Consider the following 15007-nt stretch of genomic DNA (forward strand, 5'->3'; position numbering starts at 1 on the left):
CTGATCAGCAATGATACTTAGGTATGTTGTGCTATTCAGACATTGTTCCACACGAATTAAAGGGCCCAAATCATGCCAGAAAAACATGCCCCAAACCATAGCACTGCCCCCACCAGCTTGAAGGATTGTACTCATGCATGTGGGGTGCATGCTTTCATGCTGTTTCCGCCAAATTCTCACTCTGCCATCTGCATGATGCAACTGGAAACGTGATTCATTGGACCACATGACTTTTTCCAATGCTCGACTGTCCAATCCTTGTGTTCCTGTACATTCTTGGTAACTGCAGACAGCAAAGGTGTTCGAACAGACCTTTGGCTGCTTTGCTAGTACTCGCTCCATGGCTCTGAGCGCCAAAAATCACCCCACATTAAAAAGCTATTAAATTGCGTTGTTTACCCATACCTTCAGAAAAAAATCACTTCTACTGTCGTGGTAAACAACCTGCTTCCCTATTTATAATGGTCTGGCCCTCTAGCAACTTCAGTGCGAAATTATAGCTAATTTGCCTATAAATGTCAGGTGGTCATAATAATCTGGCCACTCATCTACACTAATAAAAGAGAAACTTTCAAATGGTCATCACTCTGCTACAACCACCAGCCAATCAGGATGAGTATGCAAATTAACCCAACAAAGATGGTGATGCCATAGCGGCCAGGTGGTGCTTAGGGATGCTGGGGGCCAGATCAGAGACACAAACACACAGGGAGGCCGGCACCCAGCAGCCACAAGGCCCACCACCCTGGCACTGGGGCTGCTGGGGGCCTGATTGGAGACACAAACAAGCAGGGAGCCCGGCACCCAGCAGGCCCAAGCCCTGCCACCATGGTGCTTGGAGCTGCTGGGAGGATCAGAGACAAACCCGCAGGACTGGCACCCAGCAGCCCTGGCACCCAGCAGACCTAAGGCCAGCCACTGCAGTGGTGGGGCTGCTGGGGGCAGGATCGGAAACACAAACCCACAGGGGGACCTTGCACCCAGCAGCACCAAGCCCCGCCACCTCAGTGGTGGGGCTACTGGGGGCTGGATCAGAGACACAAACACGCAGGGAGGCCAGCCCCCAGCAGCCCCAAGCCCCGCCATCGTGGTGCTGGGGCTGCTGGGGGCCAGATTGGAGACACAAAACCACAGGGGCCATGGCAGAGGTGGTTAGAGGTGATCAAGCAGGCAGGGGAGAGCAGTTAGGGGAATCAGGCTGGCAGGCAGGTGAGCGGTTAGGAGCCAAAGTTCCTGCGGGGTCCCAGATTGGAGAGGGTGCAGGCCAAGCTGAGAGGACCCCCTTCCTGTGCACGAATTTCATGCACCGGGCCTCTAGTTACATATATAATACTCAGCCATAAGAAAAGATGAAATACTGCCATTTGCAACAACATGGATAATATTGTTGAGAATATCATGATAAGCGAAATAAGTCAGACAGAAAAAGTCAAGAACCATATGTTTTACTCACATGTGAGATATAAAACTGAAAGCAACAAATGAACAAACAAGACAAACAACAACTCATAGACAGACAACGGTATGGTGGTTACCAGGGGGAAAGGGATTGGGGAGAAGTAGTAATGGGTGAAGGGGTCAAGTATGTGGTGATGAAAGATGTGACTTTGGGTGGGAAACACACAATGCAATATACAGATAATGTATTGTAGAAATGTACACTTGAGGCCTACATGCTCCTATTAACCAATATCACCCTAATAAATTTAATTTAAAAAAATTTAAATGGTTAAGATGGTACGTTTTGTGTCACATGTATTTTACTGCAGTTAAAGTAAATTTTTAAATGTAAACCTTAAAAAAGTCATTTACTGCCCTAACTGGTTTGGCCCAGTGGCTAGAGCATCAGCCTGCCGACTGAAGGGTCCCGGGTTCGATTCCAGTCAAGGGCATGTACCTTGGTTGCGGGCACATCCCCAGTGGGAGGTGTGCAGGAGGCAGCTGATCAATGTTTCTCTCTCATTGATGTTTCTGACTCTCTATCCCTCTCCCTTCCTTTCTGTAAAAAATAAAATAAAATATTTTTTTTAAAAAAAAGCCATTTACTGAAAGCCTCCACAGGGTGCCAGAGTGAGGGAACAGGCCTGTTGTGCTGTCTGGAGATTCACTTTTAACCAACAAATGGATAGATGCTTATGGATGTTGGGGTGCAGGAGGTAGGGGTGCTGCTCTAAAGGGAGCCAGTGATGTCAAGCAGCCACCCCTTTGCCAGAGCTTCACAGCAAAGGTGATGAGAAGCAGGTGGCCAGCTCCTTGGTGGAGAAGGGCAGGGTGGAGGTTGTATATCAGGTTGGCACCCCCTGGTATCCTTAGTCTAAGGCAGGGGTGGGGAACCTTTTTTCTGCCGAGGGTCATTTGGATATTTATAACATCATTTTTGTAGGCCATACAAAATTATCAACTTAAAAATTAGCCTGCTCTATTTCGTCAAACATTTAATTAACTCATCCCTAGCCTTGGCAGGGCCAGACCAAATGACTTCATGGGCCTTAATGGCCTGCAGACCGACGTTCCTCCATCCTCCTCCCTGCCCCCCATTCTATGGGTTGCTGAGTGAACAGCTGCTCAGGAATGGCCGTGGGTATGGAGCCCACCTCTTCCATGTACAGGCCTGCATGTGGTCCCACCCATCTTGTTCTGGCTCTGGACCACTCCATCTCATGCCCTGGGCTCCAGACCAACAGCACGAACTGCACCTGCCCACACAGCAGACGCTCAACTAATTTTTCTAGCAAGACTACTTGAGCCTTAGCTCATGGCATTCCTGCACATCTTCCCTCCCTCTCATCCTACTGATGTCACATCCCCATGCCTCCCCGAATCTCCTTGCTTGGAAATAACCTCACCCTTAAGGGAGCCATGACACTGCTGTATCTGTGTCTGCCTTAGACCTTAACCCCATTCTATCCCCCTTTAGAGGGACTGTGTTCCTACCTTCTCCCCTAGAAACAAGGAGAAGGGCACCAATATTAGGACACTCACTGCTGAGTCAGCCCATGTTCATTCTTTTAGAACACCATTTAATTCCCAGTCACCCAGAGGGGTTATTGTCACTGGAGAAATGAGGAAACTGAGGCAGAGATGTGTTAAATAACTTGATCAAGATTACATAGCAGTAGACAGCTGAGCAGGTATTGGTAATGGATTTCAAAACACTGGGCTCACTCCAGAATTCTGTCTGAAGGGGATCCATGGCCGAGCCATCTATATACCAGCCACCGCACAAATGCTGTGTCCCATCCATGTCACAGAGATCAACAGGGCCGGAGGATGTCAGCCCTTGACCCACCGGACTTCAACCATAGTGACAGTGGGCAGTTCCACTGAGCTCAGGCTTAGCTCGTGCTGACAACATCCTGTGTCAAATTTGGTCCTCCTGTCCTAGAATTCCTTGTACATCTTGGGTGCCCCCCACCTCCACTGCTCCCACCTTGCCCCAAAGTAAAGGAGAGTTAATACCTCCCAGACCACCTTCGCCCACAGGGAGTGGGAGCAGTGCCCACCCTCTGTCCTTTAGGTGAACAATTCTGGAGGCCTCTGTGAACTCTAATTGAAATGAAGCCTGATGCCCACAACCACTACTTTGATGACGCTGAGTCCCCATCCGTTTTTGACCTTCCCTTCTTCCCCACCTCACTCTCTGTGCTCACTCCTACTTCCTGGAATCGTCTCCACAAAAACCACAGGCACCAGCTCTTTGTCTCAGGCTGTGCTCTGGGGCCCTCCAGATGGCCAAGGGCCCCAGAGTCCCCTTTTCATGCGAGGTTACAGTGAGCTAGCAAGGGTTGTGAAAACCTGGCATTTGTAAACTAGAATTAGAGTAGTACCAGAGTTTACGAGGACATTAATCCAGCTTTCTATTGAGAAGACTGGCTGCCATGCCCTGCTCAAAGCCCCTACTGCGCATGCCCACTGGCAGGTCATCAGAAGCCCCACCATCCTCGGGAAGGATACTGTGCAATCAACACCTCCTGAAGATGACCTTGAGCCAGTCGTAGCTTCCTCAGACTCTTAAACTATGAAGTGCTATAAAGTACTATTACTTTGAATAACAGATTAAAAATGGCCACAGCCCTAACTGGTTTGGCTCAGTGGATAGAGCATCGGCCTGTGGACTGAAAGGTCCCAGATTTGATTCTGGTCAAGGGCATATACCTTGGTTGTGGGCACATCCCCAGTAGGAGGTGTGCAGGAGGCAGCTGATCAATGCTTCTCTCTCATCAATGTTTCTAACTCTCTATCCCTCTCCCTTCCTCTCTGTAAAAAATCAATAAAATATATATTTTTTAAAATGGCCACAAATTTTTTGACACTCCTACATCAAGAGGCCGAGTCTGTTCCTGCAACCCTTGAATCTGCATTGATCTGCGACTACTTGCTCAAAAGAGAACGGCAGAGGAGCGCTGTGCCAGCTCCACCCCCAGCCTTGAAGAAGACTGGCAGCCTCACAGCCGCGGAGCCCTGATCTGCCATGTGGGAGCCTGACTACTGTGCTGGAGGCCCTACGTGGAGAAGGTCTGAGGCTGCGAGGAGGGAGAGGGGTGAGGGGAGCTCGCTGTCCCAGCCTGCCCACCACGGGGTGGGCACATGAGCACAGCTGTGCTGAAGCCTCCGGACAGCCCTGCCAACTCCAGTCAGGTGACTCCAGTCACCACCACATGAAGCGGAAGGCTCAGCCAGCCTGGATATGCTTGGCTTTCTAACCCAGGAAATGGTGAGACAGGGCAGCAAAGCGGGGCTTGTTTTCAGCCACTGGGCCTTGGAGTGGCGTGGGGGCCAGCGACAGACACATGGACAGTTTTGCTTCACTACTGACTTAGTTTGCAGTACATGGTGATTCATATTTGCATCAACAGAATGTAAGACAATAATTTTTAAGAATTACTTTAAGAGTCAAAGTTCAAATGAAACATCCATACCCTCTTGCTGAAGCACACGTGTAATTGATCCAAAAGCACAGCTCCTTCAGCGACCTTTGCCGGTCATGTGCTGCCTGTGAATCTGCGCTATTTATATAGTTTGCCAAGTAGGTGTAATCCAATTTCTAGGCTATTTTTGAATTTATGAATCATTGTGTCATAACATCAAGTTGTGTTTATAAGCTCATTATTTTTACTCGCAAATTAAATTACAAGTAATCCATTAAGAGAGAAAGTAGCCTAGAGCAGAGGTTAGGAGTAACGGCAATGGGGCTGCTGTGTGGGTTCAAATCCCAAACTCTGCTTCTTCCGCACATAGTCGGTAGAACAATGGAAACTACCGTGGAGGTTTGTGAGGGTTATTGATGTATACAAGTGCTTAGAACAGCTCATGATAAGACCCAATTGGCTCATTACAACTTATTTATTTTGTCCTCTTCAATTTTGTATTGTCACCTGCCGGAAGCCGGTCCATCCTTGCTGCTTGACACAGTCGCTGCAGGAAAGAAACATCTGCACAGCATATGTTTCAAGGGGCCTGGCGTATATAGCATACTGTTCTTAATATGTTTGCTCCCCTTTGATGTATACAAGTGCTTAGAACAGCTCATGATAAGACCCAATTGGCTCATTACAACTTATTTATTTTGTCCTCTTCAATTTTGTATTGTCACCTAGTTCTTTCTCTACCAAAAGATAGAGCAACATGCTGGGGAGACGGGATGTCTGCCCTGTAGTGCTGAGCACACCCTTTCCCCATCTCAGCCTTCAGGGAACCTTTGATAGTTACCCAGTGAATGCATTCTTCCCTTGGACATCTGACATCCTTTAAACAATTTCTTTAGGCACAGGTGGCTCTGAAGCACCGAGTGCATGCTGGTTTGGGCCCAGGGAACAGGGGTGTCCAGCCCATCTGCCTCCGATTTCTTGTGGCCCCCGTCTCCTCGCCAATGTCCTCGGTGAAGCTGTCCAGCGACGTGCCCAGCAGGCCTCCTGCAGGGTCCTCCTGCCTGAATGCAACCAGCGCACTTTCTGAGCGTGTCACTCTGAATCCAAGTGATAGGCTCAGTCTGGGCCAGGTGGGCAAGACTCAAATTGACCACTTGCTCACACCCACCATAGTCTGAAATTTGGCAGAAAAAAATAAAAAGACATAAACACAAGAATGGCGCTGGCCCCATCGCTCTTGTGGCAGCAACTCCTACCAGGCCCCACGTTCTGTTCTGTTTTCTTTTCCCACTGGTTTTCCTCCTGTGACCTTGGGGAGTTCTTGCTATTGGCCCAGAGATGCCAAGTCTCCCTAATGAGAGAAACCTGGGAGACGCAGGAAGGGTGAGAAGAGACACTCGCCCTCCCCCTGTGGCCGACAGGACTCTGACCCAAGGTCTGATGTGTGGGAACCGGCAGCACCAGAGCCATGGCACCGGGCCAGCAGAGCCCTGTGTAAACGCCACTGCCACCATCCGTTCTGCTTGCTGCCTTCACAAAGCTGTCCTCACAAACACCGCTGTAACCAATGGGCTCCCAAATTAGGCTCTGCCCTGTGCAATATAGTCTTCACTCTACACAGCTCAGTTCCCTGGTAATACAATAATCTCTAAATTAAAGTCAGATTTTGTAAAATATATAGACTTATCTGATGTGTTGAGCCCCCAGCTTTGCCACCCCTTCCGCCCTCATGGAATAAATGAAGTCCTAACCTGAGACAGTGAAAGGAGACTCTCACCGCTTCACTATTCATGTTGTTCAGAAGAAACTGGGATTTGATAGATAGAACCTGTAAGTTCACTAGCCTTTATACAAAGCCCAGTTGTATTTTGAAAAACGGAAAAGAAGGACTGTATTGCAGCCACCTGCTCCCTGCTAAGGCCCAGAAGGAAAGAGCCTCCACTGGGGTCGGTGGCCCTCATTCCTCAGACAGACCCGCCTTCCCCAGTGGCCTCTGGCTCATTGCCAGCCCTCTGCCTACGGGAGCAGGCAGCCTTTAAAAAATGCTGTTCGGAAACTGTCTATGCCTATGAGGCATTGGTATCATGACTCACATGGAGTGAACCAGAACAAACCCAGGAAGAGAAACGATTCAGGTGTGACCTGCAGCTCTTGCACAAACTGCATAGTATCTCACTCCAGAGCTGGGACCTGTTCAGACACATAGCACAACGGTAACCTCAACAGAACCGCTCACCTGTGCTGATGTGCCAGGCACAGCGCAAGCACGGTGTCTGCGTTGTACCATTTAACCCTCACAATGACCCTGTGGAGTAGACATATTAGACCCATTTTATAGACGAGGAAGCATGAGGTCAGAGAGAGTTCATAATTTCCTCCAGCTCAGGACTGGTGGGTGGCAGAGCTAACTCTCACTCAAGTCGGCTGACCCACACCAGGAAATGGATATGCAGAGACAGAACAGTGCACCGCCCAGCCTCCGACAGGCCCAAGGGGACTGTGAGCTTAGCTAAGCCTGATGGATACTCATGCCCACAGGGAGACACTAGGGAGAGATGGCGGTGGCGGGGTCTCAGCTAGAAAGGTTTAGTGGGTTTGAAGGAAGCCTTTGCACAGAGATTGAGGGTACAGAAAGAAGGGGCTGTCCCCTACGGGCAGGGTCTCATGGAAGGTAGCTGGGAGAGCCCCAGTGGGCTCCAGGCAGGGCTGTCCCCAGCAACAAGTCCGATAGCTCAGGGCTCTGGGGAGGACAGAGGCCACAGAGAGTCAGGGAATTGGAGCCCAGATGTCACACAGTTAGCATCAGCCGCTCAGCACAGAGCTAGGCCAGTGGAGCTGGCCGGGAGCATGTTACCATTACTAGGCCATAGCTTAGGAGTTTGATTGGCTAGACAAACAGTGGAGGAAGAATTGATTGGAAGGTAAGAGAGCCAAGAGTTGATAACTTCAGGAATGGGAGGAAGTGTTGCCAAAAATGTTCCAAAGCCACCAACCGGCATGCCAAGGAGAGTGGGTGGTTTCTGCCCACTCGCCATCGGTGATCCACAGCATGAGTGTGGCACCAGGAAAGCAGCTGACAAATGTCCCAACTGGCCTGCATGGCAAGTGCTGGGATCCAGGTTAGTTACAGTGTTTCAAGGGCACAGGAGTCACCAGGGTCAAGGGCCATGAAGAAAATGGAAAGGGAACCAGGGCCAGATCCTGGGCAGCCCTCGGAAGAGCCGCAGCGTTTTACAGCCACCAGCTGTGAGAGCGAGAGCCCAAGGCCCCGCTCTGCAGAGCGGACAGATGACAGAGCCTGCCTGATGTACTCCTGAAATTATACACTAGTATAATCATGGTGACTTTTCTCTCTCCCCAGGGAACCAAGTGTAACTAACTATAAAGTAATATGCTCATTGAGACAATTCACCTAAGAACAACTAAGAAACATTTGGAAATATTCAACTTCTAAAGAATCAAAGAAATGCCAAATAAGTTATCAGTGAGAAATCATTTTACCTATCAGTGGACAAAGGTAAACATGATAAAATCCATTCTGCAAGGATGCAGTGCAACAGGCAGGGTGACACTGGGCGTGGGAACCCAGGAAACAGCAAGGGCCTTAAAAATGCCCAGCCTTTGTGCCCAATAACTACACTTCCAAGACCTCGCTTAAAGGTACTGCAAGGTACAGAATAAATTGTCTTTCAGTGATGTTTATTGCAATATTACTTAGAATATTGAAGAATGAAAAGCAACTTAAAATCAAAATAAGGAAGTGATTAAATGATTACATTTCCATACTCAGAAGTCATCCACTCATTCAAAAAACCCTGCATGACCACCTCCCACTTGCATAGCTCTGCTCCATGCTGGAGCCGTGCAGGCAGTGGGCCACTGTCCCTGCCCTGCAGACTGGAGGCAGACAGGTCCACGAATATAAGGGGCAGAGGAAACAGGTGGAAAGATGGAGTCTGCACAAAAGAGGGAGTGGGCAACACCTGTAAGGGAGGACAGGCCAGTCAATCAGAACTTTAGACAAGGCTGTCCTTGAACTCATTGTTGGAGAACTGGGCTTACCGTGGTGACCTGAGTCTGGGAGAGGGCAGGAACAGCTCTGCGGGCAGAGGCCATGCGAGCACACAGGCCTCAGACCCCCTTGTGTGTTCAGCAGTCTGCAAGCAGCAAGCAGAGCAGCTAGAAAGCGGAGTGAAGGAGTCACAGCGAGGGCTGTGTCAGGGCTGGGCCAATGCCAAGTCTGGCATGCCAGCCTAAGAAGTCTGGGCTTGTCCTTACAGCCAGCAGAGAGCCACTGACAAATGTTCAGTGTGGAGGAACATGATCGATCAGTCCTTTTGTCACTTGGAAGGCTGAGAGCAAGACGTCTTTGGAGGGCATGACTCCCAGCACTTGGTGGCAGGTGAGGTGGGCAGAGAGGGTGCAGATTTAGACCCTCCCAGTTTCTTACAAGGTGGATAAGTGGTCTCAGTTGAACAAGGCAAAGATCCTGGTGGGGAAATGTGTGTGGGAGGATGAGGCAACTGTGGACATGATGCATTCGAGGACTCTATGGGGCCATCAGACGAAGATGCAATCATTGAAAATGGTGTCTGTAGAGAGAGTTTCTAATATAAAGAAATTTTTTAAAAGACAAAGAAAAATTGTTTAAGTTTTCTAAAGAATACATACAAATGTCCAACAGGTACATGAAAAAATGCTCACCTTTACTAATCATCAGGGAAATGCAAATCAAAACCACAATGATACCATCTCACACCTGTTAGAATGGTTATCATAAAAAAGGCAGAAAATAATAAGAACTTGTGAGGATATGGACAAAAAGGAGCTTTGTGCACTGTTGGTGGGAATGTAAATTGGTAGAGTCACCATGGAAAAGAGCATAAATATTCCTCAAAAAATTATAAATAGAACTACCATATGATTCAGCAATTTTACTTCTGGGTATATACTTGAAGGAAGTGAAAACAGGCTATTGAAGAGATATCTACACTCACATGTTCACTGTAGCATTACTCACAATAGCCAAGATATAGAAACAAACTAAATGTCCATCAACAGATGAATGGAAAAGGAAAATGTGGTTATATATACAATGAAATATTGTTCAGCAATTAAGAAAGAATGTACTGCCTTTTGGGACAACATATTGTTCCTTTCATAACCACAGAAGAAATGATGATTAGAGATCAACAGCAAATGTGATATCCAGCACTCAAAGCCAAATCTCTCCAGGTTGAGAACATGGTGCCTACTCACCAGTTGCAACTTGGGGAGCATTCATATGAGCATGAAAGCCATGCTGGGTAGAGCAGAGGCCCAGCAAATATTTACAGGTCTTGGCCGAATCCCAGTGATGCTGCTTGTGATGGTGAACTTCTTTCGCTGAAGGAAGCAAGCACCGACATTAATATATTGACCATCCATACCCATTAAAGCATGACTGCCCAGAGAGTAATCAAATGCTGGGCCTCAGTTCAATGTCAAGGTTCTAGGCATAAGAAATGTATGGCACATGTCATCTGACTACGGCTCAATGTTTTCTTTCTGATTAAGAAAAATCCCTCCTTTGATTTTTCCATCATTCATGAATCAAATGTTTGCTGATCAGGTGACCTGCCAAGGTGTGCTAGGTGAAAAGAATATTAAGTGAGTCAGGTGCACGTAACTGGCCCTGAGCAAGGACTGGTCCTCAGTGCACATTTTGAAGGCCATTGAATATACATCGTGTTCATTGTACGAACTCCCAGAAGTTGCAGACAAAATCTCAGCTAGTAGGGTGATAGAAAAGATAAAAGCACTGTATATGTCCTCATAATTCTTACAATATATGCCATGCTCTGTTCTAAGTGCTTTCTGGGTATTAATTCACTTCCTCCTTAAGGCTCCCGATGAGGGACAGCCTAACATTGTCCTTATTCTACAGGTGAGGGAACAGACCAGCAGCTCTTAGAATGCAGCAGGAATTCAGGCCCCATCACCATGAAACACTTCCCACATGTATACCTCCAAGGCCCACATACAAAGTGACAACCTTGGCACAGCTCATCGGGATGTACTGCAGAGGATTATCTGTACGGGGTTATCTATGTGGAGCTTCATGGGAAAAATCCATAACTTTTTGCAACTTGTAATTCTAAGAAGGATAATAAAATACAAAGTAATAGAGATGACATTAAATATAAATTTATATGTAGCTTCCAAATGAAATCTATATTCTAGATATTCCATAAGAACCTGAGTTGCTCCTATAAAGATAACCTTATAATTGTAAGGTTTATGCTTCCAAGGGCTCCCTGAAACTCCCAATCCTCTTTCATGCTGATCCTTTGATTCATGAGTCACCATTTCTAAGGAATCCCATTCTCACAAATCAGATCACTGATCATCACATTTTCTCTGAGAAACTCCGCTTTGCCATTAACCTAATTTTAGATAATTAAGCAATCTCTAAATATCTTTCCTTTTATTGATAGGCATAATGTTGAACCTCACTAATGTGAATGGATTTTGAATCTAATTGAACTATATTATGTCTGCTATTTTTTAAATAATGTATTTTCTCAAATATTTACAGGTGCTGTCCTGCTAGCCTTGAGAATTCTTCTTTAGTATTCAAATTGTAATAATGCCTAAACTCCAGCAGTGGATCATTTTATCCTCACTTTCCAAGCTGGAATATTTGCCTGCAATTCATCTGCTTTCAGTACATATTGATATGCTTCCCTATAGTCCTGACAATTTTACATTCAGTTCACTCAGGTGTTAAAAAATTGTTAGATGTTATTTTTTTTAATCTAATAGCTATTCTTTAACAAATCTGAAAAGAGAGAAAGAATCATTTTCACACACATACACACACCTCGGTCTTTCTTTCATAAACTCTCAGCAAAACTCTCCTTTTGGACATCAATGCTCTGGGCAGCGATTTTTACCCAGTGTGTTGCAAGAATTTTTAAAATATGCAAAATATGACTATTTAGTCAGCACATTGACCTCTTTTTCCTCAGATTTTCAAATTAAAAAAAATGACAACAGCCAATACAACAATAGCCATTCAGTGTGGATGAATCAAAATTGTACCTATTTTTTGGTGTGCTGCAGAGTTTTAGTAATTAATTTATGTCTGCCATGTGATGAAAAAGGTTGGAAATCGCTGCTCTAACATATTAAACACCACAGAGAATGGGATTCGGATGCCATTTAATGGCATAAAGCTGACAACAGTCTTGACTGTGTGTTTTGGATTCTTTTCCATCTGATAACCTCATTTAATGAGAAATCACACCTACAAGCAAACTTTCCCATGGATTAGCTGCTCAACAAACAAGATGATGTGTAGCCTGCCCTCGGGATTTTCAGCAGAAACCTGGAGAATTTATTTACACCCCGTGGTCGCAGTACGAACATATCGGTGCTTCCGTGACAGCATATTTGTTTCCAAGCACTGGTTTACCATTTCAAGTACTTCTTCCCCATAGTTGTCCCGCCGGTGCTGCTTGCTCACACTCTGGTGGCTTTGACACCCCTTTGCAGAACAATGACGACCAGCCCAGGCGGACTGGCCAGGCAGCTCCGAAGATGGAGCTCCAGGGCCCTCACCTGGGTGGGCCACTTCCCAGGAGGGGCCTTGGCAGAGTCCTCCTGTTTTCTTGTAAAGTGTGGAAAATAATGTGCTTTCACCACAATCAGTGAAGACTACGGACCCTTCCTTCCACCCAGCTCATCCCCACTGCTCCTCACCTCAGGGGTGTGTGGTGTGGAGCAGAGCCCGCCAAGGAGAAGCTGAGATGAGAACAATGCAGTGTGGATTAGTGGGATTTTTTTTTAAATTTTAATTAAATCTTTATTGTTCAGGTTACATTTGTTCCTCTTTTTTTCGCTCCACTCGGATTAGTGGGATTTGTTCATGTATTTGCAGTCTGTGCTGCAGTGATTCATTGCTAGCCATCCAGAATACTCCTTCCATCAGGCCAGCTCACCCAAAGTCTCTGAACAGGTCACCGACCTTGCCCCCCTTCCCCGCCCTCCCATATCAGCACCAGGGCCACCGGGCAGCGCTGGAGGGGAACTGGGCTGGACATGTACAGAGCCAGAGGCCAGTCTGTAGGAAATCGTGTCAATTGTCAGAAATGAAAAACTGTAGTTTAGTTCTTAAAAACACCGAGTCAGGTAGGAGCTCTGTCCTGTCAGGGGTCACCCCCTACAGTTTTATATGCTGCATCATCAGTGCACCACACAGCGCTTTCCCTCTGACGGGAACCACGTGCAATTGCATTGATTGGATGTCTAGTGTCGCCAGCACAGAAACCTGTGGCAGCTCTACAGAGAACAGCTACCCTCCGGGCAAAGCTGCATGTCTTATCAGCCAAGCTAGAAGAAAAGCAACCCTCAATCAGCCAAGCTAGAAGAGTGACTAAATTATCTGTTTTTCTCTGGAGAAAATATTATAAAAGCGTCATCATGTAAAAAATCAGAGTGTATGCCAACAAAAATTTGAAAGGAAAAAAAGAATTGTAGAGTTTTCCAGGGAGTTGATAAAAATATTATTTTTTGGTTTTTGTGGTTTTGCAGTATTTTTTCAGCAGGTTTTTTTTTAAAATGTACACATTATGGTATTTCCTTTCTCATTCTAAATGAATACTCACTTGCATATTATAGTTTGTATTTTGAACTTTTGCATTATTTTTTTTTTTTGAGAGAGAGGCCCACAGAGTCTGTATTTTTCTGTGCAGACGTTTCGGCTATTGTTAACCAAGGTCAGTTACCAGCATCGCCGCACAATGAACATGTTCTCGAATGAATAACTTCTGAACTGGTGTTGTCTCTGTCACAGACAGGCTGCCAGCACACCCAAAGTTATCGTCTTTGAAAAGGGCAATTTTCTCTATTTCTTTTGCTACTTCCCGGCAGGCCGGCAAGATGAATGACCTGTGATTGTTTGAAGCATTTTGGCTTCCACTATTAATGAAGCAAATTTCAAAACAGCTTCCTGAGTGCATGCTCCATTGTTCACAGTCCCCATTCTGTGTTTGCAGAAGCGTGAAGAGTTCAAGTCGTCTTCTGTGTAAGACACCTGGTTTGTGGCAAGCAGCTGGTGGAATAGGCGACCATGCTGAGGAAGAGGGTGCTCGCGAGGGCATGGAAATCCCAACTGTGACAATGTCGTTTTCAAGCTACTCAGTTTGTCTTGTGAACCTGATGACTATTCAGCTGTAATCAAGAAATTATCCTTGGTTGTGGGTAAAATAAACATCTGTAAAAATTAAACCAACTAAAGTACATAGCATTAGTTAGGGAGTTGTTCTTTACAATTTCAAAATATTCTATTTTTTAAAATTTCTTTTTAGGTTATCTGCATTTTTACAGATTTGTGTTAAAACAAATTACATTGAAAATTTGAAACAATTAAGCATTATGTAAACAAAATAGGGAGTAATGCAATGGTATTAAATTAATTCAATAATAAAAATTCTCCAAATAATCTTCAATTGAATTGAAATAATGTGTCATTAAAATTCTGAACATCTGCCCGGCTGGCGTAGCTCAGTGGTTGAGCTTAGACCTGTGAACCAGGAGGTTGCGGGCTTGATCCCCAGTGGAGGGCATGCAGGAGGCAGCCATTCAATGATTCTCTCTCATCATTGATGTTTCTATCTCTCTCTTCTCTCCCTTCCTCTCAGAAATCAACAAAAAGAAAGGAAGGGAAGGAGGGATGGAGGGAGGGAGGGAGAAAGAAAGGGCCCCCTGATCACTCTCAGATCCCCTGGTACACTCCCTCCCACTGTGCCACAGTGCATCTGAGCACAGGGCAGCTGGCAGGCTGAGCTTATCTGGGCAAGAGATCACGTGACCCATTGCTCCTTTAAAGAGGCAACAGATCAAAGGAAAATGAAGCATTGGCCATTTATCAGCTGAGCTGCACTCACATAAGTTGAAATCTTCCCAATTTCTCTCCACTGAAATCGTAAAGTTGCAATTCTGCTGCTGTTTTTCACTTCATATATTATGAGGCCCTTGGCCCAGATCCCCAAGGCCATCTCCCCTCCGAGCTTGTCTTCTCTGGGAGAACTCGGTGAGCCCAATATGCCATATTCTGGAAGATGCTGAGTGACCGGGAGCAAGAAAAAGGCCAGTTT

General features: G+C 46.2%; 1 protein-coding gene across 1 annotated transcript in view; it reads right to left on the reverse strand.

Annotated features, from left to right (window-relative positions):
• The window catches only part of FRMPD2 (FERM and PDZ domain containing 2), an 87711-nt gene that overhangs the window by 36352 nt on the left and 36352 nt on the right, over nt 1-15007 (reverse strand). The window contains 5 exon segments of the mRNA XM_014535675.1: nt 5797-5968; nt 5970-6042; nt 10128-10220; nt 10223-10253; nt 14798-14974. Coding sequence (XP_014391161.1) covers nt 5797-5968; nt 5970-6042; nt 10128-10220; nt 10223-10253; nt 14798-14974 — 546 coding nt within the window.

The sequence above is a fragment of the Myotis brandtii genome, unplaced genomic scaffold (assembly GCF_000412655.1).
Source record: "Myotis brandtii unplaced genomic scaffold, ASM41265v1 scaffold148, whole genome shotgun sequence".
In the NCBI taxonomy this organism is placed as follows: Eukaryota; Metazoa; Chordata; class Mammalia; order Chiroptera; family Vespertilionidae; genus Myotis; species Myotis brandtii.